Source organism: Mastigoproctus giganteus, chromosome 4 (genome assembly GCF_048544385.1).
Source record: "Mastigoproctus giganteus isolate SK-2022 chromosome 4, ASM4854438v1, whole genome shotgun sequence".
Lineage (NCBI taxonomy): Eukaryota > Metazoa > Arthropoda > Arachnida > Uropygi > Thelyphonidae > Mastigoproctus > Mastigoproctus giganteus.
The window spans coordinates 67,419,529-67,445,098 of NC_143578.1; the positions used below are offsets into that span (position 1 = coordinate 67,419,529).

Here is a 25,570-nt window from a genome sequence, read left to right on the forward strand (position 1 = left end):
AGACTTGTTTACTTATGTAAACACTAGAAGGAAGATAATGAATCACATTGCTCCACTAGATATGAAGGAAGCTGTGAACTTTGATGAACTTGCTTAAGTTGCCAACAAACTGAATATCTATTTTGCATCTACATTCACACATGACGAATTTTTTTAGGGAAGCTGATACCAGAAGTATATCAAATTCTAAATGGGAGCTGAATGGTTTTGGTATAACTGAGAAGAAAGTGGAAGAGAAAGTGTTGAAGCTAAATGTAAAAAAAAAAAAAAAAAAGGCATGTGGGAGGGATGGGATCTGATCTGAACTGAACTTCATATTTAAGTCAATGTGCTTCTATTTGCAGTGTAGAGAGCCATATAAGTGGATATCTGAGATTTGTTGTGGTAGTGGTTATAATGAATAGAAGAAACAGTTGGGGACTCTTCTTGTTGACAAATGATAAGATGGAGGGAACACCAAGGGTTTAATAATCAAAATTCTGGCTATGCTCCTCACAAATCTCATTTCTACCCCCTGAATTCTGCTTTCATCCTTTTTCCGCTTAGTCCAAGTTTCAGATGCATACATCAGAATTGGTATGTAATAGACCTGATATATAGCCATCTTCTATATGTCTTGTCTTCAGATCAGATCAGATCTCTTGTCTTCCTATAGAGTAACCCCAGGGGCTCACATCTGGTGAGTATGGGCTTGGCACACCCAAGGTCCAGAGCTGGATATCATCATTCTTCTCTTTCTTGGTGATTTCCTTCTATTTTTGACATTCTCTCTCTCTCTCTCTCTCTCTCTCTCTCTCTCTCTCGAGTAACTTGGAATTTTTTGGCTGGTGCAGCATAAGCCTCAGGCTTCCTTGCACCATGTAGCTAGTAATAATAATAATAAAAAAAAAAAAGGTTTCTTCCAAACATTAAACAGTTTTGGAAGGTATGCTAAGTTAGTTTTATTCAAACCTCCATTCAGCATTCCTAATTACAGGACACATTCTTCTTTGGAAAATTAAATGAATTAGAGATTTCAGCATGTTCGTGGTGTACTTGTGGAGAAAAAGAAGACAGGATATATCTTCTGTATAGGTGCCATGAGTACTGAGATCTAAAAGAGGAACTGATTGATAGAGCACATAACGTGCAAGCATTGATTCCTGGATGTGAAGCCCTTTTACTGAAGACAAGGACAGACTTTTGGGCTTTTCAAAATTTGCAGTACACGTTTTAGAGAGAAGTCAAGTTCTGCTACAAATGGAGCAAGAACAATGCTGATGGAACAATCTGCACAAAATACGTGTTCAGGTGAACGGATTAAACAGTCCACATTGGAATGGAATTTTTCTGCAGCCAACAGTAACATAGGATCCATGGTACTGTTCCAATTAATAGTGAGTAGTTTATCCAGTGAAAACACACAAATGCAGACATTACTTACAGCGAAACAGCAATGGCATAAGATGATCCCTGCATTTCCATGTACTGCACTGCATATTTTCATAACACATACCAGCTTTTCGTAACTCAAAGGGATACAAGTAGAATGTTTCCTTCAACTGCAGCAAGCAATAAAGAAGATGCAATTTACCCACGGGTGACACTCATGTAAAACCAACATCTTCATTTGGAGGTAAGTATTTCACCTCCGTAGCCGAGTGGGCAGGAGCGGGAGTGCAGTAGCACACGCTCTTTGAGTAGACCGGGGTTCAAGCCCCTGCCTGCTGAATACGGTCGATCTGCCAACCCGCACTGGACCAGCGTGGCAGATTATGGTCCATTTCCCTCAGCATGAATTGTTGAGGAGGCTTCCACCCTGCAGTGGGTTGATAATGGCTGCACTTTACTTTTTTTTACTTTATTTCACTGTATCCTTGTGGAGGCAATCCTTTACTGTATCCTAGAAAGCAAGATTCTTGCAACATATATTGTGAACTAATTCCACCATGCAGTGAATAGCTCCTTTCCAAGAACATTTTCTTGAACGATCCTTGTTGCATGAGCTGGTCCTCTGGCTACATCATATCGAAATTAAAATTTTGATGTTTTCAAAGCGTGAACAGTTCCTACAACACAGTATCCTCAGAAGAACTACTTCCTACAACATAGTATCCTCAGAAGAGCTGCTTCAGTAGCTGATCTTTAGATTACTGTAAAGTGGTTTCTTGTGCCGCAGACAAAAGCTGTGTAATGCAGTTCCTTATGCTAAACGCACAAGTTTTGGCAACTGGTAGACAATCATTAATGTTTCAAGAGGGCTAGTACAAATAGGCCAGTTCACCCCTAGTATGCCTACATTTAGCATTAGCATAGGCATTTGATGCAAGAAAGCAAGCTTATGCAGCATCAGCCAAAAAAAAAAAAAAAAAACCACTTCCACTTCACGTGCTCTTTCAAGTCAATGTACTTGATGAGGATAGGTGCTTCAGTGTATATATTATCACTGAGTGGTCATTCAAGTCAGCATGCTCCATGAGGATTACACAACTACATGTGGAGAGGTTAATTGTCATTGGAAAAAACGTCAACATCTAACTAAGTATACTGTATTTGAAGGATCACAAAAACAATGTACTTGGAGTAGATCTATATTCATCTTTGAACTACAATTTACTGATGTGAATACCTCCATGGCATGAAGTTCAGCTATATAGATTACATTTCATTTATTAAAAAGTTTCTCCCTATATGGACATCACATTAAACTTAAAATTAATTAATGGCAGTAAGTCAGTAGTCAATTATCTGTAAGTAAATAATCTGTACAGTATTGTAAATGGGGGGGGGTTGCCAGGAAAACTGGCTGGAACTGCCTAGTACAATAAATAAATAAATAAATATAAAATCATATTAAAGTTAGCAGCAAAGGAGGTAAGCAAACCCTTAGCCATAATTATGAGAACATCCTTGATTCGGAAGAGGTTACTGTCAACTGAAGATAAGTGAATGTATTCACAATTCACAAAGAAGGATCAAAGGTTGATATGATGCAATTACAGACTAGTTAGCTTGACTTTGGTTCCACGGAAAATAATGGAGTCACTTTTTAAAGAAGTAATGCATGATCATCTAAACTGGAATGCAATTGTATTGTGCTCAGCATGAATTTAAGGGGCAACCTTATCTGACCAATCTGATTGGATACTGCTACACAGTGACAAAGAAACCGGATGCAAAAAATAATTTTGATATCATATACATGTACTTAGATTTCAGAAAAGCTTTTAGGAGGGGGTTATGTTCTTAGTTAAGCATATTGAATCTACAGCAGTGCATCCAGTTAACAAGGGTGACCAATGAAATGTTGAGTCAGTTCAGTGTGACATAAGCACTGGGAAAACAAAAATGAGAGTAGGAGTGTGCTATAGACTTAATGACTGTGATGACTTTACTAAACAACTAAGAGAGAAAGAGAGTATGCTAGTAGATCAGAATGTCTTATAATGGGAGAATTTTTAAATTTCCAGGCGTTGACTGGAATTTGTGGATTAGTCACTCGCACACTAGCAAGACCTTTTTGATATTTAATGGATGACTTTTCTACAGCAGCATGTTAGAGAGGTGACTAGAGGAAGTAATACTGTTGATCTGGTTATCCTTCATGCATTAAGAATCTGCAGGTAAAAGACACACTGGGTGGCAGTGCAGTGATCACAGTGTACAAATATAATTAAAGCCATAACTACTGTCAGGGGTAAAGGGAAAGGATTTTGCTTTTAAGGATGACCACAGTAATTTTCAGGCAGTTTTTAAATTCTATGCAGTGAGACTGACTGATGATGTTACCAAGAGCAAATTCTAAATGGGAAGCATTCAAGGAAGTAACTGTAGAAGGTACTAGGCTTTTCATACCAACTAAGAAATACAGTTCTAGGCTTAGACCTAAATGGATGGCAGATGAACAGATAAGACTTATGGCAGAGAAGAAAAACGCATGGAATGCATAGAAATTATCAGGTGATGCAGAAGTCTATGGAAGATATAAACGAGACTGTTCTATAATCAAGTCAAAGGATGTTAGGCTAACTAAGACAGCTCATGAGACATCTCTGGCAAAGAATGCAAGGAAAAGCAACAAAGACTTTCTTACAAATATTAAAAGTAGAAGGAAAGTGTTAAATCAAAATTACACCACTTGATGGTTGTGGTTTAACTGTCGATGACCTTGCTCAGGTTGCTGACAAACTGAATAGGTATTTTCAAACTACATTCACACATGAGGAATTCTTTAGGGGAGGGAATGCCAGAAGTTCAAAGTCTAACAGGCAACTAAATGACTATGATAACTGAAAGGAAAGTGGAAGAGAAATTGTTGAAGCTGAACATAAAAAAGAACCTGGGATGGATGGGACTATCCAATTATATTAACATGTTCACTGCTGGAACACAAACTAGAATCAAAATGAACTGCAATTTTTGTACCTTAACACAACTATGCGCATCTATTCAATTGCAGTTAATAAATCAGCATTGTAAAAGGAAAGACACATAAAATGAGTAATTGAACAATACTGATCAACTGACTGAATCATGTGTTATCGCATTACGGCTAGAATTTTGCTTAGCATCAATTGCACTCTCCAGAGAGCACTATAAAAGCTGTATACTTGGTTCACAGTTTCACATATTCTTTGCTTATGCTGAAGTTATTTTATGTAGTTCTCTATTTTGCACGAGAAATAAAGGCAAAAATCTTTAGAGGATTATGCTTGCTGAATTTTAATTCTTTATTTTATGAAAAACAAAAGATCATCTTTAGTGTGCGTATTGATAAAATTTTGTGTAAAGAGTATTTTCCACTAAAATTTTACTCTAAAGGGTCGTTATAATACAGTGGTTTTAGACCTTTTTTTAATAATAACACCCTAAGTAATTTATTTTATTTTGTGGCATCCCTACTCAATTTTCTGCCTGTTAGATCTGATTCTCTCTCTGTATGTATGTGTATATATATATATATATATATATAGAGTATATATCTAATACTGTATTTTATTCTTTATTCTTTATATAGAGGTACTAAATGAACAATTATAGATCACTAAAAAATTAAAGATACTGTACACCTTTTTTATAATGAAATAAATATATAAATTTTTAAAAAATAAGTTTAAGTAACTTAAATCTAAATTATGTGGCACTCCTGAAATGTTGTTGCAGCACCCTAAGGTGCCACGGCACCCCAGTTGAAAAACACTGTTATAACAGATCCATAGCCTGGAACATCAGGACTAAAGAGGTACAGGGATGACAGCATGTTGAAGCTGATGACAATGAATCAGCTCTTTATAATATGTCGTCTGATACTTAAACCTATTCAAATCTATTCAAGTGGTGCAGATTCTGCATCTCATTCAAGTGCATTTGTTGATGTTAGAACACAAACAACAAATGCCAACATTAGTAGAATGATGATTCTTCAGAGATGAAATCCTTCCCATTTACTAAAAATGCAGTGCCTCAGAGAAGTACCCCAAAGCACCCAAAAAAGACCCTCGAAAATATAAGTAGCAGCAAATGTGTTAAGGAAGGCAGCAAAGGAGGTAAGCAAATGCTAAGCCATAACTGTGAGAACATCTTTGGATTCTGGAATGGACTAGAGATGTGCAAATATACCCCATTTCACAAAGGGGAAATCAAAAGGTGACATGAGAAATTACAAACCTGTTAGTTTAACTTCTGTTCCAAGGAATTACATGAATGCACTGGTTAAAGAAGTAATGCAGAACCATCTTGACAGGAATGGAATTATGCTGCAGTCACACAGGATGGATTTTTTTTTAAGGGGCGATCTTGCCTGACCAATCTTATTGGATAATATAATTGTGGTAACAAAGGAACTGGATGCAAAAAATAAATTTGATATCATATACTTAGATTTCAGGAAAGCTTTTGATACTGTTGCACACAAAAGACTGCTGTACAAATTGGAGGTGTGTGGCATTAAGGGCAAGTTAGTACTCCTCTAGATAAAGTGGGAGAAGACAGAGCGGTTATTAATGGAAACTGCACCTCATGGATAAATGATATTAGTGTAGGCCCCCTCAGTTCAGTGCTGAGCCCATTGTTATTTTCTATATTATTTATTAATGATATTAATAAAGATATATCAAACTTAATGTCCATTTTGCAGATGACACAAAGGTTTGCAGGGTGGTTAATGACAGTAATCGAAGTAAGCTACCACAAGATCTAAAAAAATTAGAGAAATGGACTGAGAAATTGCAATGGAAGTTTAACATTGACAAATGCAAAGTACCATATGAGCAGCAATCTCAGAGTAACTTGTTGACTGTGTGGTACTACATGCAGGGTAGTGGAAAGTCTGGTGATAACTGTGCTGTTGTTATTTGGTTTTTTTAGGAGCATTAGCAACTAAGGCCATATTGCTCCGGGGATATGCGGTGGTCACGGGCTCGAATCCCAGTCTAATCAAGAAGCGTGTGCTACGCACTGCCGCTCCTGCCCACTTGGCTACAGAGGTGCCTGGATAATTGTGCAGTCAGATATGAAGTTCTCTAAGCAATGCAGGCAGGCTGTCAGAGCAGCTAATGGAGTTTTTCCAATGATATTCAGGAATTTTGCCAACAGGGATATAGAGGTGATTATTCCATTGTATAAGGCAATGGTCAGGCTACAGCTTGAGTACTGCATACAAGTCTGGAAATCTCATTTTAAGAAGGATGTAGAGTTTCTGGAATGGGTACAGAGAAGGGAAATGAGATTGGTCCCATTTCCCTTCTCTGTACAAAAGGATGGTCTTACCAAGAAGTGCTTCAATTCTGCAAATTGCAGCATCTGGAGACTATGCACCTGTGAGGTGATCTGATTCAGGTGTTTAAGGTATATATTGAATGAATTAAGCAAGTTCAATGCGGATGGCATTCTTTCTTTTGCTCAGCCTACACATGAGAGACATAAATTGAAACTGAGAAAGGACAGTTGCAGGATAGAGGTGTGGAAGTTTGCCTTCAGCCAGACAGGTGATTGATTGTTGGAACAAACTTAAATCTGTTGTTGTGGAAATGGGTGTTTGAATAAATTCAAGAAAAAACTAGAAAATTTGTTGGAAGGTGTTTTTTTTTTTTTTTTTTTCCTTTTAGCTGATGCTGTATAAGGTTGCTTTTTTTGCATCATTACCACCACTAATACCAATAATAGCAGCAGTTCTCTTTTAAAAAAAATAAAAAGAATAAAAATTAAACTTCAGTGGCACAATGTGATAAGAAATCAAAATCTGTGGTGGTTTTATGTATTCCAGGCCAGAAAATGACCTCAGTTGCGGGAAAAGGTACTGAGCACAAGTTTCCCAAATTATCCAATGTATACAAGGAAGCATAGCAAAACATTTAAAAAAAAAAAAAAAAATCAGTGAATGAGTGGGTGTAAACCTACCACAGAATGTTTTGACTGTGGCTCTGTTCCCACTAACAAATTTCAATTAAAAATTTAGCAGTACTGAGCAATCCTTTAGAATTTTATTGAAATGTACTGAAGAGTACAATGAGGCTTTATATTTTTTTAAGTTTAAATATAAAATATTTCTTGTCCTATATCAAAATTTATACCCACCCTAAAAAATGGAAAATTAAAGGTAAAAACACCACAAAAAAATAGCAAAAACCAAAATGATTATCAAGTAGCATCTGGAGCCGACAGGATAAGGCAATACAACTAACAGCCAACATGCATAGGTATATTGATTTGCATGTATATAAGTGACTGTAATTAAAAATTTATGAGCATCACTTATCATCAATACCAGCTAGTCAATTTTTTCTGGCAACTATGTATGGAAAATTGCTCTGTACAATTTGCAATACACGGCATTATGGTGGTGCTAGGTATTATCTGTTGTTCCTTCTTTATCAGAAGTTAAACATCGAAACATATGCAATGCATTGCAGGATCATCTAAACAAGACTGCACCAATAATTCAGACAGCATGGGTCTGTTAAAGAAAAGTCTTGTCTGACAAATTTGATTGTACACTGTGGTTACAAAGGAACTGGATGCAAAAAATAATTTTGATATCATATACTTGGATTTCAGGAAAGCTTTTGACACTGTTGCGCATGGAAGACTACTGTACAAATTGGAGCAGTATGGTATTAACGGTAAGTTGCTACAATGGATAAAAGAGTGGTTCAGTGGGAGAAGACAGAGGGTGATAGTCAATGGATGCTGCTCTTCGTGTACTAATGTTATCAGTGGAGTTTCACAGGGTTTAGTGTTGGGCCCACTGTTGTTTTGCATATTTATCAATGATATTGATGAAGGTATATTGGGCTTAGTGTCAAAGTTTGCAGATGATACAAAGGTTGGCAGGGTTGTTAATAACAGTAATGACAGTGTGTTACTGCAACAGGATCTAGAAAATTTTGGCAAATGCACTGAGAAGTGGCAACATTAACAAATGCAAAGTACTGCACACAGGTAGAAGTAACCCCAGAGAAACGTACCAACTGTGTGATACACTTAAGGTGGTAGAAAATGAAAAAGACCTGGGAGTAATTGTGCAGGCAGATATGAAGTTTTCTGAGCAATGCAGACAGGCTGCCAGGGCAGGTCATGGGGTTTTTTCAATGATGTACAGGAATTTTGCTAGCATGATAAAGGAGGTGATTATCCCTTTGTATAAGGCAATGGTCAGGCCACGCTTTGAGTACTGCATACAGGTCTGGAGGCCTCATTTTAGGAAGAATGAGGATTTCCTTGAGAGTGTACAGAGAAGGGCAACAAGATTGGTGAGAGGAATGAAGGAATACTCTTACCAAGAGAGGCTTAAGTTCTGTAAATTTCAGCGACTGGAGACTAAGCACCTGAGAGGTGATCTGATTGAGGTGTATAAGGCTCAGATTACAAACCTAATGGGGCATAGCAATAAATTCAAATTGAGGAAAGACAGTTGTAGAATAGATGTGCGGAAATTTGCCTTTAGCCAGCGGGTGGTTAATTGCTGGAACAAACTTCCATCTGTTGCTGTGGAAGTTGATAGCTTAAATAAATTCAAGGAGGAACTGGACAAACTTTTAGAGGGAATGGTTGTGTGAATTTTTTTTTTTTTTTTTTTTTTTTTTGCCTGATGCTACATAAGCTCATATGCTTGCTTTCTTGCATCACATACCTCTATTACTATATCTGGACTTTCTTTCAACCTCACTCACAAATATCCCAAAATTCAAAAATTAGCAGTGACTTACACTTAATATAAGTTCCCTCTGCCATAACATACCACTATTGCTAATGGTACATTAACTGTAATTTCAAATAGCAATAATTAACTATTTTTATATCTAACATCCTTCCTAGCAATAGAGTGGTTGTGAAAATGAAGCAAGAAAGCATGGCTTCATATTTCAAACGCATAACAAGTAAAATTAGGCATCAACATAATGACACAGTCCTCCCCAAACTATGGACGGGACTGTGTCTTTATGCTAATGCTATTTTTTTAGGAATACTTACATCCAACAGCAGCCATATAAACATCATTCTTCAGAATAATGTCTGTATGGTTGACAAATGAGGTATTTTGAGCATTTCCTAGCTGATTTTACCCCAGGGACTCACATCTGGTGAGTATGAGCTTGGCACACACCCAAGGTCCTGAGCTAGATATCATCATCCTTCTCTTTCTTTGCAATTCCCTTCTATTTATGATTCTTGCTTGCTTGCTTGCTCTCTCAGGGTAATTCAGATTTTTTTAAATACACTTAATTTCTTCACATTATATTATGGGATTTGAGGACTGGTTGTATGTTATCAAACATCATCAGTCACTTATTTCATTATTACTATTATTTATTTATTTTTATTTTTTTTGACAACTCATAAATTTAACCCCAGAGGTTAAATTTATGTGGTGTGTATGGGCTAGGCACACCTAGGGTCCTGAGCTGGATATCATCATTCTTCTCTTTCTTGGTGATTCCCTTCTCCCTCTCTGGCTAACTCAGGATTTTTTTTTTTTTTTTTTTTTTTTTTGGCTGGTGCAGCCTCAGGCCTCCGTGCACCATAAAGCTAACAATAATAAATAAATAATAACATGAGATGACACCACCACCACCACCACTGCATGTCTAATGCTTTATGTTCTGCGTGAAAAGCATTAAATAAATAAACATCATTCTAATGGACTTAAATCACCCCAACATAACAAAAAAAAAAAAAAACTATCTCATTACACATAAATGAATGGGCACCACTGATCGTTTTTTATATGTTTATTTATTTATTTGTTTTATTTCTGAGAAAGTCAGTAATTGACTACACACGCTGTCGAACATATCCGGTAACACTTACTATCGCCAACCGAAACTAATCAAAAACAAATGCATAAAAATCGCAATCAAGGTTAAATTTTAAATACTGACCATCCGTAACTTCTAGTACTTTCAACTGTTCTTCAGCACTTGCACGCGCATCATGAATTGGTGACAAAATGGAAACTAAAGTTTCAAATAATGCTTCTTTCAAAGTCCTGCTCACCTCACCAACGGGGGCCGCCATTTTATAAATGAAGACTCAAATTTGGCGGGAATAAGACGGTTTTTAAAAAGGAAAATAGGGATTGTTAACCACAAAAAATAAAAGAAATAAAATAAAATAAAAGTTGTGGATTAGGTCATAGTTAATAGAGAATCGATAGGTGGATAGTGCGACAAAGAGATGATGCCGCTGCTCAAGTACTCTAATGAATATTTCTTTGGCGTGTGTGTGTGTACACAACTGCTTGCTGAATGAACATTCGGATCTGCAACTAACTATAAAGTTCAATTTCAGATGGGTTATCCCTCCTCCTCCAAATCAAATTTGCCAAGAACAGGGGTCAGTAATAAAAAATGTGTTTCCAAAAATTTAGGTAGGAGATTTAATTCAGTAATTTCCTAATTAGCGAATAAATCAATTGGCGTGAAAACTTAAGAAAATGGAAAAAAACAAAACGCCACTTCCAATATTTTTTGTAGATTTATCTCATACGCTTTTCTAGGAAAGATGGGAAACGATTACACTGTACATTCCTTCTCTGCACTTTCGAACCATGAGGAACAGACTGTGCTTCCACAGCCAAAAACGAAACATAACTAAGAGATTTCAAGGATGAAAATCGGAACAAAATGCACTCCGAATAAGAAATATCGGGACATTTCCGGTAGTCATCTATCGAAGCTATTATGATGCGACTTTATAGTCCCTGCTTTTCAAAGACACCCTATATTGTAATATTTCCTTTCATAACACAGTGTACAAAAAGGTCCACAAATTTATCTTTGATTCAATTAAAATAATCAAACAGATAAATATTGGAACATAAAAATCCTAACCCAGATATAAATTAGCAAGATTAGCAAGTATAGATAATCAAATTCCACAAAGTGTTTGCCGCGTCTCGCTTAACAATTTGGTGGAATGCTCATTTCTTTATTTCTTTTGTGCGTGTACTTAAAGGACGGTCGTATATTTTGCGATTCGGAATAAATTACATCGAGTGTTTTCAAAGGAAAGGGAAATATTTTTGGAACAGCTGGTTGATTGATGTGGTAGGAGTGAAAGATTAGCTACATACAGTGGCGGATTCAGGGCAGGGGACCACGGACCGTTCCTCCTGTCGTTTTTCGGAGAATATACACCAATCGTTTAAATTCTCTTTAGCTACAAAAAAAAATATTTTTTTTTTTTCATTGTTAACTTTTAGGCTTTTACTTTTTTTTTTTTTTTTTTTTTTTGCATTGTGGCTCAGCTATTTTCAACTGACTACAGTTGGCAACACTGATGCTGATGTGGTCGCCATTCTAATTTGACGCTTCACGCAGTTTGGTCATGCACAGAGCCAGCGCAAGGGTTTCTTGCGCTCTATGCTACACTTAAAATCTGAGCGCCATTGGGGAAATTTTTCAGTCTAGCTTTGTCGGAGTGACGCTTTGTCGGCGCAGCGCCGACAAAGCAACCCCAAATGTCATAAAAGTTGGGACTTAAAAGATTAGAACGTAAAAGAATGTCACTATATGGCTAAAGATAATAATAATAATAATAATAATAGATGATAATGATGCCGCTGTGCTACCGGCGCAGACAGTAAAGTGTTTTTGGTATCAAACGACACCAGCGGTTTCCCCCATCTCCGTGTAGTATACATTGTGGGTGTGAAACAGAACACTGTCAATTTCAGTGGTTTCAAGGTATATGGATTTTTTATATGTGTAGTGTTGTGTAGTGTTCCGTTGTTTCTCTGGTCATTTAGCCACTGGGCCCCTAATGGATCCTAGAGTTGCCCACATCCCCCCCCCCATGGAGGCAGACGAGGTACACCAGTATTATAATTATTTACACTGGTAGGTCCTGCCACCTAATTTCCTGAGATTTCAGTAGCTAGAACCTAAAAAAAAAAAAACGCTATAGATAGGGATCAGCCAAAAGGAGTAGTAGTAGTAGTAGTAGTGGCATGTGATGCAAGAAAGCATGTGTATGAGCTTATGCAGTATCAGCCAAAAAAAAAAAAAAAATCACACCATTCCCTCCAAATGCCTGTCCAGTTCCTCCTTAAATTTATTCAACCTATCAACTTCCACAACGACAGATGGAAGTTTTTTCCAGCATTTAACCACCCGCTGGCTAAAGGCAAATTTCCGCACATCTATTCTACATTTGTCTCTTCTTAATTTGAATTTATGCCCCCTTAGTTTCGTAATCTGAACAATGGAAGGATCTCATCAGAATTCAGCATGTTCAACCCATTCAAGGCCTTATACACCTCAATCAGATCACCACGCAGGTGCCTAGTCTCCAGCCACTGCAATTTGCAGAACTTAAACCTCTCTTGGTAAGAGGATCCCTTCATTCCCCTCTACAATCTTGTTGCCTTTCTCTGTACACGCTCAAGTAAATCGACATCCTTCCTAAAATGAGGCCTCCAGATCTGTATGCAGGACTCAAGGCGTAGCCTGACCATTGCCTTACACAGAGAGATAATCACCTCTTTTTCCCTGCTAGCAAAATTCCTATATATCATTGACAAAACCCCATGACCTGCCCTGGCAGACTGTCTGCATTGCTCAGAAAATTTCATATCTGACTGCACAATTACTCCCAGGTCTTTTTCATTTCCTACCACCTTAAGTGTAGTACCATACAGTTGGTACGTTTCTCTGCGGTTACTTCTATCCATATGCAGTACTTTGCATTTGTCAAGGTTAAACTTCAGTTCCCACTTCTTAGCCCATCTGCCCAAATTATCTATATCCTGTTGCAGTAGCACACTGCCATTATTGTCATTAACAACCCCGCCAACCTTTGTATCATCTGCAAACTTCGACATTAAACCTGATATACCTTCTTCAATATCACTGATAAATATACAAAACAACAGTGGACCCAACACCGAACCCTGTGGGACTCCACTAATAACATTAGTCCACGAAGAGTAGCACCCATTGCTTACCACCCTCTGTCTTCTCCCACTTAACGATCCTGGTTAAGTGGGAGAAGACAGAGAAGACTCTTTTCCCACTTAACCATCCTGGTTAAGTGGGAAAAGAGTACTGGTTATGCGATTTGATGTGGAGGAATACTGAAGGCTGGGGGGAAAAGACAGAGAAAAGGGGTCATAGAGACATTGAAAGATTAGCTAAGGCCAAGAAGAAGAAAAACAATTGGACTTGGCACACCCAGGGTCCTGAGCTGGATATCATCATTCTTCTTTTTCTTGGTGATTCCCTTCTCTCTCTCTCTCTCTCTCTCTCTCTCTCTCTCTCTCTCTCTCTCTCTCTCTCTCTCTTTCTGTCTCTCTCTCGGGGTAATTCAGAAATTTTTTTTTTTGGCTGGTGCAGCATAAGCCTCAGGCTTCCTTGCACTCTATGTCTAATAATAATAATAATAATAACTACGCTGCGGCAGTCTGTTGCCGTTTTAGGTCTGTAGCCGTATAGTGTCTATACGTAAAATCGATGTATTTTACGTATAGACACTGCAAATTGCTTTACGGATTCCAGTAGCGCGATTTGCAGTGGCACAACACACTACACACATTTGTCCATTGTGTGTTGCGGCAATGTCTGTAGAGTGCGGCACTGGCTAAGATCTCCTATAACAGCCTATTTACTTAGGTAACAGGTGACAGTGCCGATATAGGGCTGCAATTCAGTTAAGGGACCACCAGGCTGCCAGCAACGGCAGTGATCGACTCCAGGAGACTCCACCAAGTCAATTCTTCCCTTCTCTTTCCCCAGATACGTGACACAGCCATGATGGGTTATGAACATCACTGTTCGGAATGTCACAAGGTGCTCATTTTTCTTTGTCTTTGTCTTTGTGTCTCTTTGTTTAGAGGTTTGCATCTGATTGGGTGATTAGGAATGCTAATTATAAAAAAAGGTGTTTGGTTTTGGTTGTGTGTGGCTAAATAATAGCGAGTGTGTGGAGGGAGAAACCCCAAAAAATGGGGCTCTGGGAACGGTAGCCCCCATAAAAAAATTAATTCAAAAATGTCACCTGATAAACTAAATGATTGGCTGATTAAGAATGCATAATTTCCTCCATTCAGTTTTTGTTTGCCTTTCTTCTGAGTGGATGTGCTTGTTTTACGTTCTTTCCTTCCTTAATGGTTTTATCAGAGATATACGAGCTGCAGTTCAAGACAGTGATTGATTGAGGACATCCAGAACCGGCGCCAGGTCTGTCAGCGCCCTAAACGATATTTTTTGGTGCGCCCTCTACAAATGCATGGGATGCATATAAATTATTAGGTGACACAGAAGCCTATGGCAGACATAAGCTAATCTGTAATCAAGTAATGCGCTGTAGCACAGTGGTATCGTCACCGTCCTCCCCACACCGCGTGAAAAAGGCCCGGGTTCGAATCCCGTCGATGACGCGAGGAACTTTAATGGGCTTTTTTCTCTCTGTGGCTGAGTTAGCCGGTCTCAAGAGTAAATAGCAAGGTTTTTTCCCCCAGAAATTGGGTTTTTTTCATCCAGCAAAACAGACAAATCGACAAGAGAACACGCGAAAAATACAAACATAAATGCGGGTTTATGTAATCAATACGGGTAACCTTAATATAATAATAAAGTCTGGAATCAAGTCGCAAAGGAGGTTAGTCAAGCGAAGGCAGATAACGAGAAATGTTTGGCAAAGGATGCTAAGAAAAACAGTACGAATTTTTTTTATTTATATAAACTCTAGAAGACAGGGATGAATAAGATTGGTCCACTTGATAACGATGGTTCAACTGTTGATAATCCTGCTCAAATATCTGATAATTTGAATAAGTATTTTGCATCTAAATTCGCACATGAGGAGCAGTGGTGAATTCGGGCCGGAACGCGCCGGAATGCCGTTCCGGTCCTTTTTTCTAAATGTCATAATAGAAAATCATTAAATTTACACACCTAATATTATGAAACAATGGCGTAATCAAAGGGGAAGGATAAATATCTATTTTACCCATTGCTACTAAATATATATATATTAAAAGTAATCTTTAAAATTAATAGATTTTTTTAATTTTTTTTTTAAATTTTATTTAAAAACAAAAATATAAATTTCGCAATGAAACTTGAACGTTTGTTACTAAAGTACTAAAGTTACTAATGTGTATGATAAAGAGATCCAACGAATGAGATATACTGTGTTGGGTGCAAACGCTACATTTTGATTCTCCATGGACTGAACACTAGAACTGATTGTTCTATGAACTGTGAGTCTGAAGTCTGATTCACTTACTGTACAGTCGATGTGGCGTTATCATATAGACTTCTGGAGAACGAGCGTTCCGGTACTGTTTTTTTTTTTTTTACGACAAGCGTTCCAGTACTATTTTTTTTTAGCACTACACCTCTGATGAGGAGTTATTAGGGGAGGGAAATGAGAGGGGTTTTTTAAAATGTAACAGAGTGCTTAATGAATTTGTAATAACTGAGAGCAAAGTGGAGGAGAAAGGCACCTGGGGTGGATAGGATCTATCTAGTTATATTAAAGGAGGCGGCAAAGGAAGTAAGCAAACCCTTAGCCATAATTATGAGAGCATCGTGGACTCAGGGGAAGTCCCCACGGATTAGAGATGTGAAAATGTATAACCAATTCACCAAAAGGGATCTAAAGGTGACTTGAGTAATTACAGGCTAGTTAATTAAACTTCTGTTCCGGGAAAAATAATGGAGTCACTGGTTAAACTTCAGACATAAAAATGGTTTGTTAAGGGAAAGTCTTGTCTGACAAATTTGATTGGATACTGTTATGTGGTTACAAAGGAACTCGATGCAAAAAATAATTTTGATATCATATACTTGGATTTCAGGAAAGATTTTCACTACTGTACAAATTGGAGCAGTACGGTATTAAAGTAAAGTTGCTACAATGGATAAAAGGGTGACTGAGTGGGAGAAGACAGAGAGTGGTAATTAATGGATGCTGCTCTTCGCAAACTAATGTTATTAATGGAGTACCCCAGGGTTCGGTGTTTGGCCCACTGTTGTTTTGAACATTTATCAATGATGGTTGCTTGGTTTTTAGGAACATTAGCAACTAAGGCCATATTGCTCCGGGAATATGCGGCGGTCATTCCCTGACCTTTCCGCATCCTCCGTATTTGGTGGTCACGGGCTCGAACCCCGGTCTAATCAAGAAGCGTGTGCTACGCACTGCTGCTCCTGCCAACCTGGCTACGGAGGCGCCTTTATCAATGATATTGATGTAGGTATATCAGGCTTAAGGTCCAAGTTTGTAGATGACAGAAAGGTTGGCAGGGTTGTTAATGGCAGTAATGGCAGTGTGCTACTGCAACAGGATCTAGAAAAGTTAGTCAGATGGGCTGAGAAGTGATAACTGAAATTTAACATTGACAAATGCAAAGTACTGCATATCGATAGAAATAACTACGGAGAAATAGGGTGGTAGAAAATAAAAAAGATGTAGGAGTAATTGTACAGTTAGATATGAAATTTTTTTACAGTGCAAACTGGCTACTGGAACCAGTGATGGGGTATTGTCAATGATGTACAGGAATTTTGCTAGTAGGGAAAAGGAGGTAATTGTTCCATTGTATAAGGCAATAGTCAGGTCACGCCTTGAGTACTGGTTCAGGTCTGGAGACCTCATTTTACGAAGGATATAGAGTTGCTTGAGCGTGTACAGAGAATGGCAACAAGATTGATCGAGGGGAACGAAGGGTTCCGCTTACCAAGAAACGCTTAATTTCTGCAAATTGCAGTGGCTCGAGACTAGGCACCTGCGAGGTGACCTGATTAAGGTGTATATAAGGGCTTGGATGGTTTGAGAAGGCTCAATGCTGACAGGATACTTCCACTTTCTCAGATTCGGAAGCTGAGGGGACATAAATTCAAATTGAGGAAAGACAATTGTAGAATAGATGTGCGGAAATTTGCCTTTAGCCATCGCGTGGTAAATTGCTGGAACAAACTTCCATCTGTCGTTGTGGAAGTTGATAGCTTAAATAAATTCATGGAGGACTGCACAAACTTTTACAGGGAATAAATGTGCGAAATTGTTTTTTTTTTTTGGCTGATTCTACATAAGCTCATACACTGGCTTTCTTGGATCACATGCCTCCATTGCTGCTACTACTACTACTATTAATTCCTATTAAGTTTATGCATTATATTTTTACTATTAACTGAAAAATACTTACTTTTTTATTTTAAAAAGAAACAAAATGTTTGAGAGCCCCTTAATTATAGAATCAAATATATTATTTAGGAAAGAAATAAATCAACCACATTTTACAATATAATAATGTTATTTATTATAATATAAATCGTATCAACGAATATAATTGATACGTGCCGTTCAACTGGCTACTTTAACGTCCCGTTTATTCTTTCGAATACACGATAACTGAAATCCAAACTCTTCCTAATTGCTTGAATCGGAATGTAAGATTGACTTCATGTCGTGACTTTCGGAATATCGGAACTTTACAGATTTACAGCAAATAAATGAATTTGCGGGCCATTTTGCGTCCCCTAAATTTCGGCAGGGGTGTCTGCGCGGGTAGCACTGTGATATCGTCACCCGGGTTAAAAAAGGTTCGGGTTCGAATCCCATTAAAGTTCATCGATGACGCGATGAACTTTAATGAGCTTTTTCCACTCCGTAGCTGAGTTAGTCGGTCTGAGGCGTAGATATCAGGATTTTTTCCCCAGAAACTGGAGTTTTTCGTCCAGCAAAACAGACAAATCGACCATAGAACACACGCAATTAACAGACATAAGACACACAACACGACAGATGAATTTAGTTATTCGGGTGGCCTAAATATAATAGTATGCTTCAGCGATGATCGAGCTGCATGCTCGATCATGCCTGAAACCAGACCTGAGGCCATCACACTGGTTAGGTTAGTATGTTTGTCTTTATCACATGAAATCGTCTAGTAATGTACGGGCACAAAAGCGAGGGTTAGGGGTCGGCATCACCAAACAAAAAAAAAAAAAAAAAAAGCATTTTTGTTGTTGACGTGTACTCTCAATTCTCGTCTAGTAATGTTCGCGAACAAAAGCGGTGGTTAAGAGGCTGCAACCATCACCCAAAAATGGAAGTAAAACAGCATTTCTGTTGTTGACGTGCATCAACAATTCTCGAAGCATTTCGTTGGTGATGTGCATCAACATTCTCGTTATTAATGCACGTAAAATCGTATAGTAATTCCGGTACAAAAGCAGGATTTGGGGGCAGCAGTTCCCACGAAAAAAAAATGTAAACAAAAACATTTCTGTTGTTGACGTACATCAGTAATTCTGGAAGCATTTCTGCTGTTGACGGGCGTCAGCAATCCTCGTTATTTACGGATAACGTCCGGGTGAGAAGAATGTTTTTTCTTGTCTTTATCTGATTATTATTGTTATTATTATTAGCCATATGGTGTAAGGAAGCCTGAGGTTTATGCTGCACCATTAAAAAAAAAAAAAATTGAGAGAGAAAGAGAGAAGTAGAAAGGAATCACAAAGAAAGAGAAGAATGATGATATCCAGCTCAGGACCTTGGGTGTATGCCAAGTCCATACTCACCAGATCTTTTTTTTTTCCCTGTCTTTTTTGTCTTTTACGACCACAAAAGCTGGGTTTTGGGGAGATTCCCCCCACCAAATGAAAAAAAGCATTTCGGCTGATGTGCATCAGCAATTCTCCTTGTTGATGCTGGTGAAATCGTCCAGTAAAGTACGGGCGAGAAGAATCAGTGGTTTCACGTAGTGTGAGTTTTTGTTACTTGTTTTTTCAAAAAAAATTCCCGTTTGCTCTTTCTTTTTATTTATTTCATCTCCGATCAGGATCGAGCAGAGGTATATTGGCTCCCCAGGTGCGGAGTCATTCCTGGCATCCTTTCAGATAGAAAAAATTTAAGGTGTTTTTATTGAGTTAAAATTTTTATTTTTGCAATAGAAAAGTTAAAAAGACAAATATAAATACAAAAAAAGACAGCTAGAATATTTATAATGTTTTAATTTTCATATTAAATGATTATCCCCTTTTACAAAGCATATGCGCCCTCTCAAACCTTCGACACTCCCCCCCCTCCCCCCAATGTCATGCGCTTCCAAAGCTTCAGCGCCCCTGTCGACCGTCTGGCTCGCCGGTAGCTCGGGTCAGCCCTGGCTCCGACAGAGGGTCGCGTGTAGAGCTTTTCTTGCTTGAATGGATTGAGCAGACTCAGTGCTGATGGGATTCTTCCTCTCGCTCAGATTACGAACTTGAGGGTGCATAGATTCAAACTGAGGAAAGATAGTTGAAGAACAGATGTGCGGAAATTTGCATTTAGCCAGCAATTGTTGAATACTGGAACAAACTTTCATACGTCGTAGTGAAAGTTGATAGCTTATATAAATTCAAGGAAAGAATTGGACAAACTTTTGGAGCGGATCAAGAGATGAATGAGAAATTGGTTTTTTTCCCATTTTATTTTATTTTTTTGGTTGATACTATATAAGCTTGCTTTCTTGCCTCATATGTCACTACTCATGCTAATGAATTTTTTTGACTTTACCAGTTTCAGTTGCCTCAGGTGAACGGAGTTTTTAAAAATTAAAATTAATCAAAAGTTATTTACGATCGACAATGTCTCAACAACGACTCTCTAATCTGGCAATAATTTCAATAGAAAATGATCTTTTGGAACAAATAAACATAAATGAAATAATTAATAAATTTGTATCTCAGCAAGGAAGCATACATTTTTATAATTTTTTTAAAATCGTACTGTAATTTTTCTTGTTTTATTATTATGATAGAGTACGATTACTGTGATTTAGAATTTAAAGTTTATTTCCAGAATTCCAGGATGATTTTGTTAGTTGTTTCATTATATTTTATATGTAAGATTTGTTGTAATTCTTTTCTTTTTCAATAAATTAATAATAACTGTTTACGCCTTATTTTTTAATCGAAATATTTTGGGGCGGCAAATTTGATTTCGCTTACTGGCGGCAGATAGGGTCGCAGCAGCCCTGCGTAGATAGCAAGGTTCCCCGCTTCGAAAAACTATGGTTTTTGTTCAGAAAAACAGGTAAACAGTGTGTCATTCATAAATTATATTACTTTACAACCATGGTCTAGGGGAATTGACTATTTGCATTAATCTATGAATACAATTACCATTTTTTAGATAAGAAAATATTAACTATCGAAACCCAACAATCAAAATATTAAATTTAAAAAATAAAATATCATATAATCCCAGTCATAACTATTAGTCTTGTTCTTCACTAGCTCCTATTTTCTTCAGAATTTTCAATTTTATAAAGAAGTTAAAGCCATTTTGTACTCGGAAGCGATTGTGCCCTTCTGTCTGCTGTTTCTTTCAAGGCCCTCATGGGTAAACTATTATTTTTTTTAGGCCACCTGAATAATTAAATTCATCTGCCATGCTGTGTCTTACGTCTGTTAATTGCGTATGTGCTATGGTATATTTGTCTGTTTTGCTGAACGAAAAACCCCAGTTACTGGGGGGGGGGAGATCCTTATTATCTATGCCTGAGACCGACTAACCCAATAACGGAGTGAAAAAAAGCCCATTAAAGTTCCTCGCATCATGGACAGGATTGCAACCGGGGGCTTTTTCACCCGGCGTGGGGAGGATGGTGACGCTACCACTGTCCTAGACGCCCTCATGGGTAGCGAGCACAGCATAATTAGTCCTCGCTACCCATGAGGGCACACCGGTTTGAACCTATATTCATATCTGGTCAATGACGCCAGGAATTTTTTTTTTTTTTTTTTTTTTGGGGGTCTTAGTCGGTCTCAGGCAAGGATAGCTTGGTTTTTTCTCATGAAAAACTGGGTTCTTCGCTCAGCAAACTGCAAATAAATCACAGAATATATGCAATTTACAGATATATTATATACGGCACAAATAGGGGCTCACATCTGGTATGGGCTTGGCACATCCAGGGTCCTGAGCTGGATATCATCATTTTTCTCTTTCTTGGTGATTCCCTTCTACTTTTCACTCTCTCTCAGGGTTACTCAGAATTTTTTTTTGGCTGGTGCAGCATAAGCCTTACGCTTCCTTGTACTGTATGGCTAATAATAATAATAACAATACAATACAATTTTATTTTATCCAGAGAATTTGTTTACAATAAAAGAACTTTTTAAGAAAAGTGAATTTCTTGACAAGTTGTAATTCATCATTTACAACAGTTTTTGCATACAGATTTATTAACTAACAGAAAAGACAATGAAGTCATTACACATAGTACATTCCACACTGGAAACAGAGAAAGTAATTGATCTGCATATCAGGTCTAATCTACTGTATCATTGAGTATCAAAAATCTTCTTATTAGGAATTTTAATTTGGAGATAGAATAACTTCTCCTGAGCCTGAAATCAACACTAGCCAACAAGTTTATTATGTTCATTGTGTACCTATCTCCAAATCTATTTAGTACCCTAGGGTGAGGTAAAATAATTTCTTTTGGATTCCTAAAGTTATGTGATACATTCCTTGGAAGATTTGACTCTTCATAAATAGTGTTAAGGTTCTTCAAGAATAAATTTAATTTCAGTTTTTGAATTGGATAAAGTATTTTATATTTCAACAAAAATTGCCTTCTCTTATTCAGATCATTCCAAGAGTTTGTCCCCATTAAAAGTTTCAGAATCCTGTTAAGTAAGATGTTTATTACCCTTACTTCAGTTATATTTGCTCGTGCCCATATATTTAATAAATAATTGAGTTGGGAGTCCACTAATGCATAATATAAGGTAACCTTTGTTCTTAGATTTAACTTATTTTTAATGTAATAAATAAAGTAAATGTAAAATATAATATTTTTGTACAAGTTTGTTATATGCATTGCCCAACTTAGACTATAGTCGATCCATAACCCAAGGTAACAGTGATTTGAAACTTCTTCCACTGTTAGACATTTGCAATTCTGGAAATCCTGAACATGTAGGCATTTATGTTCATATAATTTATAGAGGGATGAATGTCCAGGGTTTGATGAGGAGGTCTAATTACCAAAAATTTTGTTTTTTCAAAGCTGAGTGCTAATTTATTGTCATGCAACCAATTTTGTAAATTTATTACATCCTGCTGTAAATCTTTAGCCATTTTTGTCAGGTTCTTTCCAATTGTATATAAGATTATATCATCTGCATAAATTTTTAAAAAGGAGTTCTTTATTTCTTCAAAAATATCATTTATATAGATGTTGAACATGATTGGCCCTGCATAAGTGCCCTAAGGTACTCCTTTCTTTACATTATATGATTTTCCCTTTGTATTCTCTACTTCTACTGTTATTTTTCTTTCGGTTAAATAAGATGCTAAGAGTTGATCGATTGTTTCCCTTATACATTATTTCAGTAATTTCTGTTTCAAGATTGGGATATTAATTAGGTCATATGCTTTGATCAAATCAATAAATAAAATCATTATGAAGTTATTGTTGTTTAAATGTAAGTTAAAAGAGTCTACTAAACTTTCTAATAATGTCTGTATGCTCTTGCCCTTCTGATATGAGAATAGAGAGTTGTTTAACAGTCCATACTGATGTAAATATTTGCTTATATGGGAAAATATATAACTTTCTATTATTTTATTTATAATCGATTGAATTGTAATTGGTCTATAATTACAAAAGTCATCAGGTTGTCCCTTTATATATATAAGGAGTATTTTAAAGGAAAGTAGATTTGTAGGATAATTTCACGATTCTAACGTTCATGCTATAAGCTCCACCAAGAGAACAGTGAACTGTTCTTTATTTCTCTTTACTTCAGCTACTGTAATACAGTCTAGTCCGTAAGTTTTCTAACTGTTCTATGATCTTAAGAATTTCCGTGTGCTGTAGAGCTAAGACTACACAAGAGTTCACTATCTGAGGAGGACTATCTTTTTGAGAAAAAGGAGTCTTGGCAATAGTGTATGTTGTATTTACTGAGATCTAATACAGCTTTGGCAAATCTATTTGCAACCTCATATTGTTTGTTTGTACCAGAGATCTGTTCTAATAATGTTTTAATTTGATTTCCCCTTGTTTTTTTTTTAACTAGTAGGTTATTTATAATGTTTTTTTTTAGTAGGTTATTTATAATGTTCCACTTTTCCTTTTGAGTTATCTGCTTTTCCATAAAAAGTTGATTGTAATAAGTGTTTTTTGTTTTCTAATCATACCTGTCAATTTATTTCTTAGTGTTTTATAATTATATTAATGTTCTATCTTTGATGGACAATTTCTATACTGCCTTAAATATTTATCTCTTTGTACCATTAATTCTTCTATTTCTTTTGTCATCCAAGGTTTCTTTTGCTTAATCCTGTTACTCCTAGGATTTATGTTACAATCTGAGTGATTTACATTTCTCTCCGTATTTAACCTTGAATTGTTTATCATTTGTACTACCTTATTTGAAAAGTCATTTACATTTGTTGTGTAGGATATGTGCTCTTGTATTAACAAGTTTTCCATGTTCTGTTTCAGTTTACCTGTTGATAAATAATTTTTCTTTGCAACATTTGTTAATTTTATATCTTCACATGGATGTTGTTTTGAGTGCATATCTATTATTAGTATGCACGTTCTGTGATCTGAAAGTTGATTTAATAGTACGTAGGAATTTGCATACTTCAACTTTATATATGTTATAATATGATCTAAGCGTGAGCTTACTGTTGTATATCACCCACCATCCTTTGTTGCCTAGTTATTCCAAATAAGGTATGTTCAAATCCATAATTGTTTAAGATTGCAGAGTATCTGAGTGTTACATTTTTCTGTTTCATCGGTTAGTAAATTGATATTGAAGTCTCCTACTAGTATGGTTTTATCTGCTTGTATGTCATCCCATTGCAGAATTATGTTATCTAATTCTATTAGAAAGCTGTCTATAGAATCTGCTGGTAGCCTATAGATAGCACAAATCATGAATGTGTTTTGCAGATCTTCTCCTAATAATTTGACACAGCACTGTTCACAAGACTGAGTCAAGTGGTAAGCTTGTATTGCCTTATAGCATGTTCTGTAGTATATTATTATTCCTCCATCCCTTCTCAACTTATAGACCTTGTCATAATCTTGTATGTTATAATTAGCAATTTCATCACTTTTTATATTAACTTCTGTTAATACTATACATGAGATATATTCTTTCATTGCATTTATACATTGTAAGAAGTTAAACCAATTTTTTCTTAATGACCTGATATTTAGAGCTACCAGAAAAAACTGTTTTTTATCATTTAAAAGAGCTTGAACATTTGGATTATTTAAAAAAATGTAAAGGTGAAGTGAAAATTTGCGATTCCTCAAAAAGCATACCTGACGTCTTAATTTTACCTTAGTACCAGATTTCAAGTAACTACAATATTCGCAATAAAGGAGTCTATTTTATATACTGCAGTTCCTTTGATCTCAAGATTCTTATGGCTCGTGAAGATTCATTCTTCTTCATGTAAATTCTTCCATGTTTTAACCATAAAAATTTGTAATTGTGAGTTTTCACTAATTGTTTTGTTTCCCAAAACAATTTCTTGAGGTGAGTTAAGTGGTCATTTATGTAGATTGGAATATTGCTGTTGTTCTGAAAAATATGATTTGCTGTGAGTCGAATTTCCTTTGCCTTTCTCATCCATTTTTCTTTTTCCACATGATTTGCAAATTTCACAATTGTTGTTGTTAGGTATGTAGTAGTCATTAACTTCGGATATCGCAGAGGGAGATTCGCCTTGATCCCAAACCCTGCTGGCTGGGTTTGGAGAGGCCTTCATCCTGCAGTGGATTGAAAATGGCTGATGATGATGTAGTAGTGCTCTACTTCCTTATTGTGCTGTAAGTTCAATGCAAGCACCAGCTGCTGAATTACAAGATCTAGATTTTGGCATGCTAATCCAGTTAATCCTACTATTTCTAGATTATTTTCTAATAACTGTTGTTCTATTGAGTCAATCCTTAAATCAAGTAGAATGGAATTTTCCTCATTTTGCTTGAATGACGCTTCCAGATCGACAATTCTTTTGTTGATAGCTGCGTTGGAGTCCTGCAGCTTGCTTATGCTTTTTTTGTATTTTGTCAAAGGATCCTGAGACAAATGAAATCGATTTTTTGATATCTTCTACTTGTCTTCAG

At 36.7% G+C, this 25,570-nt stretch overlaps 1 protein-coding gene across 1 annotated transcript in view; it reads right to left on the minus strand.

Moving 5' to 3' along the window:
• Positions 1-10,494, minus strand: part of Ipo9 (Importin 9) — a 358,080-nt gene extending 347,586 nt beyond the window's left edge. The window contains exon 1 of the mRNA XM_090372279.1: positions 10,359-10,494. Coding sequence (XP_090228405.1) covers positions 10,359-10,494 — 136 coding nt within the window. The remainder of the gene's footprint in view (positions 1-10,358) is intronic.
• Positions 10,495-25,570: the final 15,076 nt, after the last annotated feature.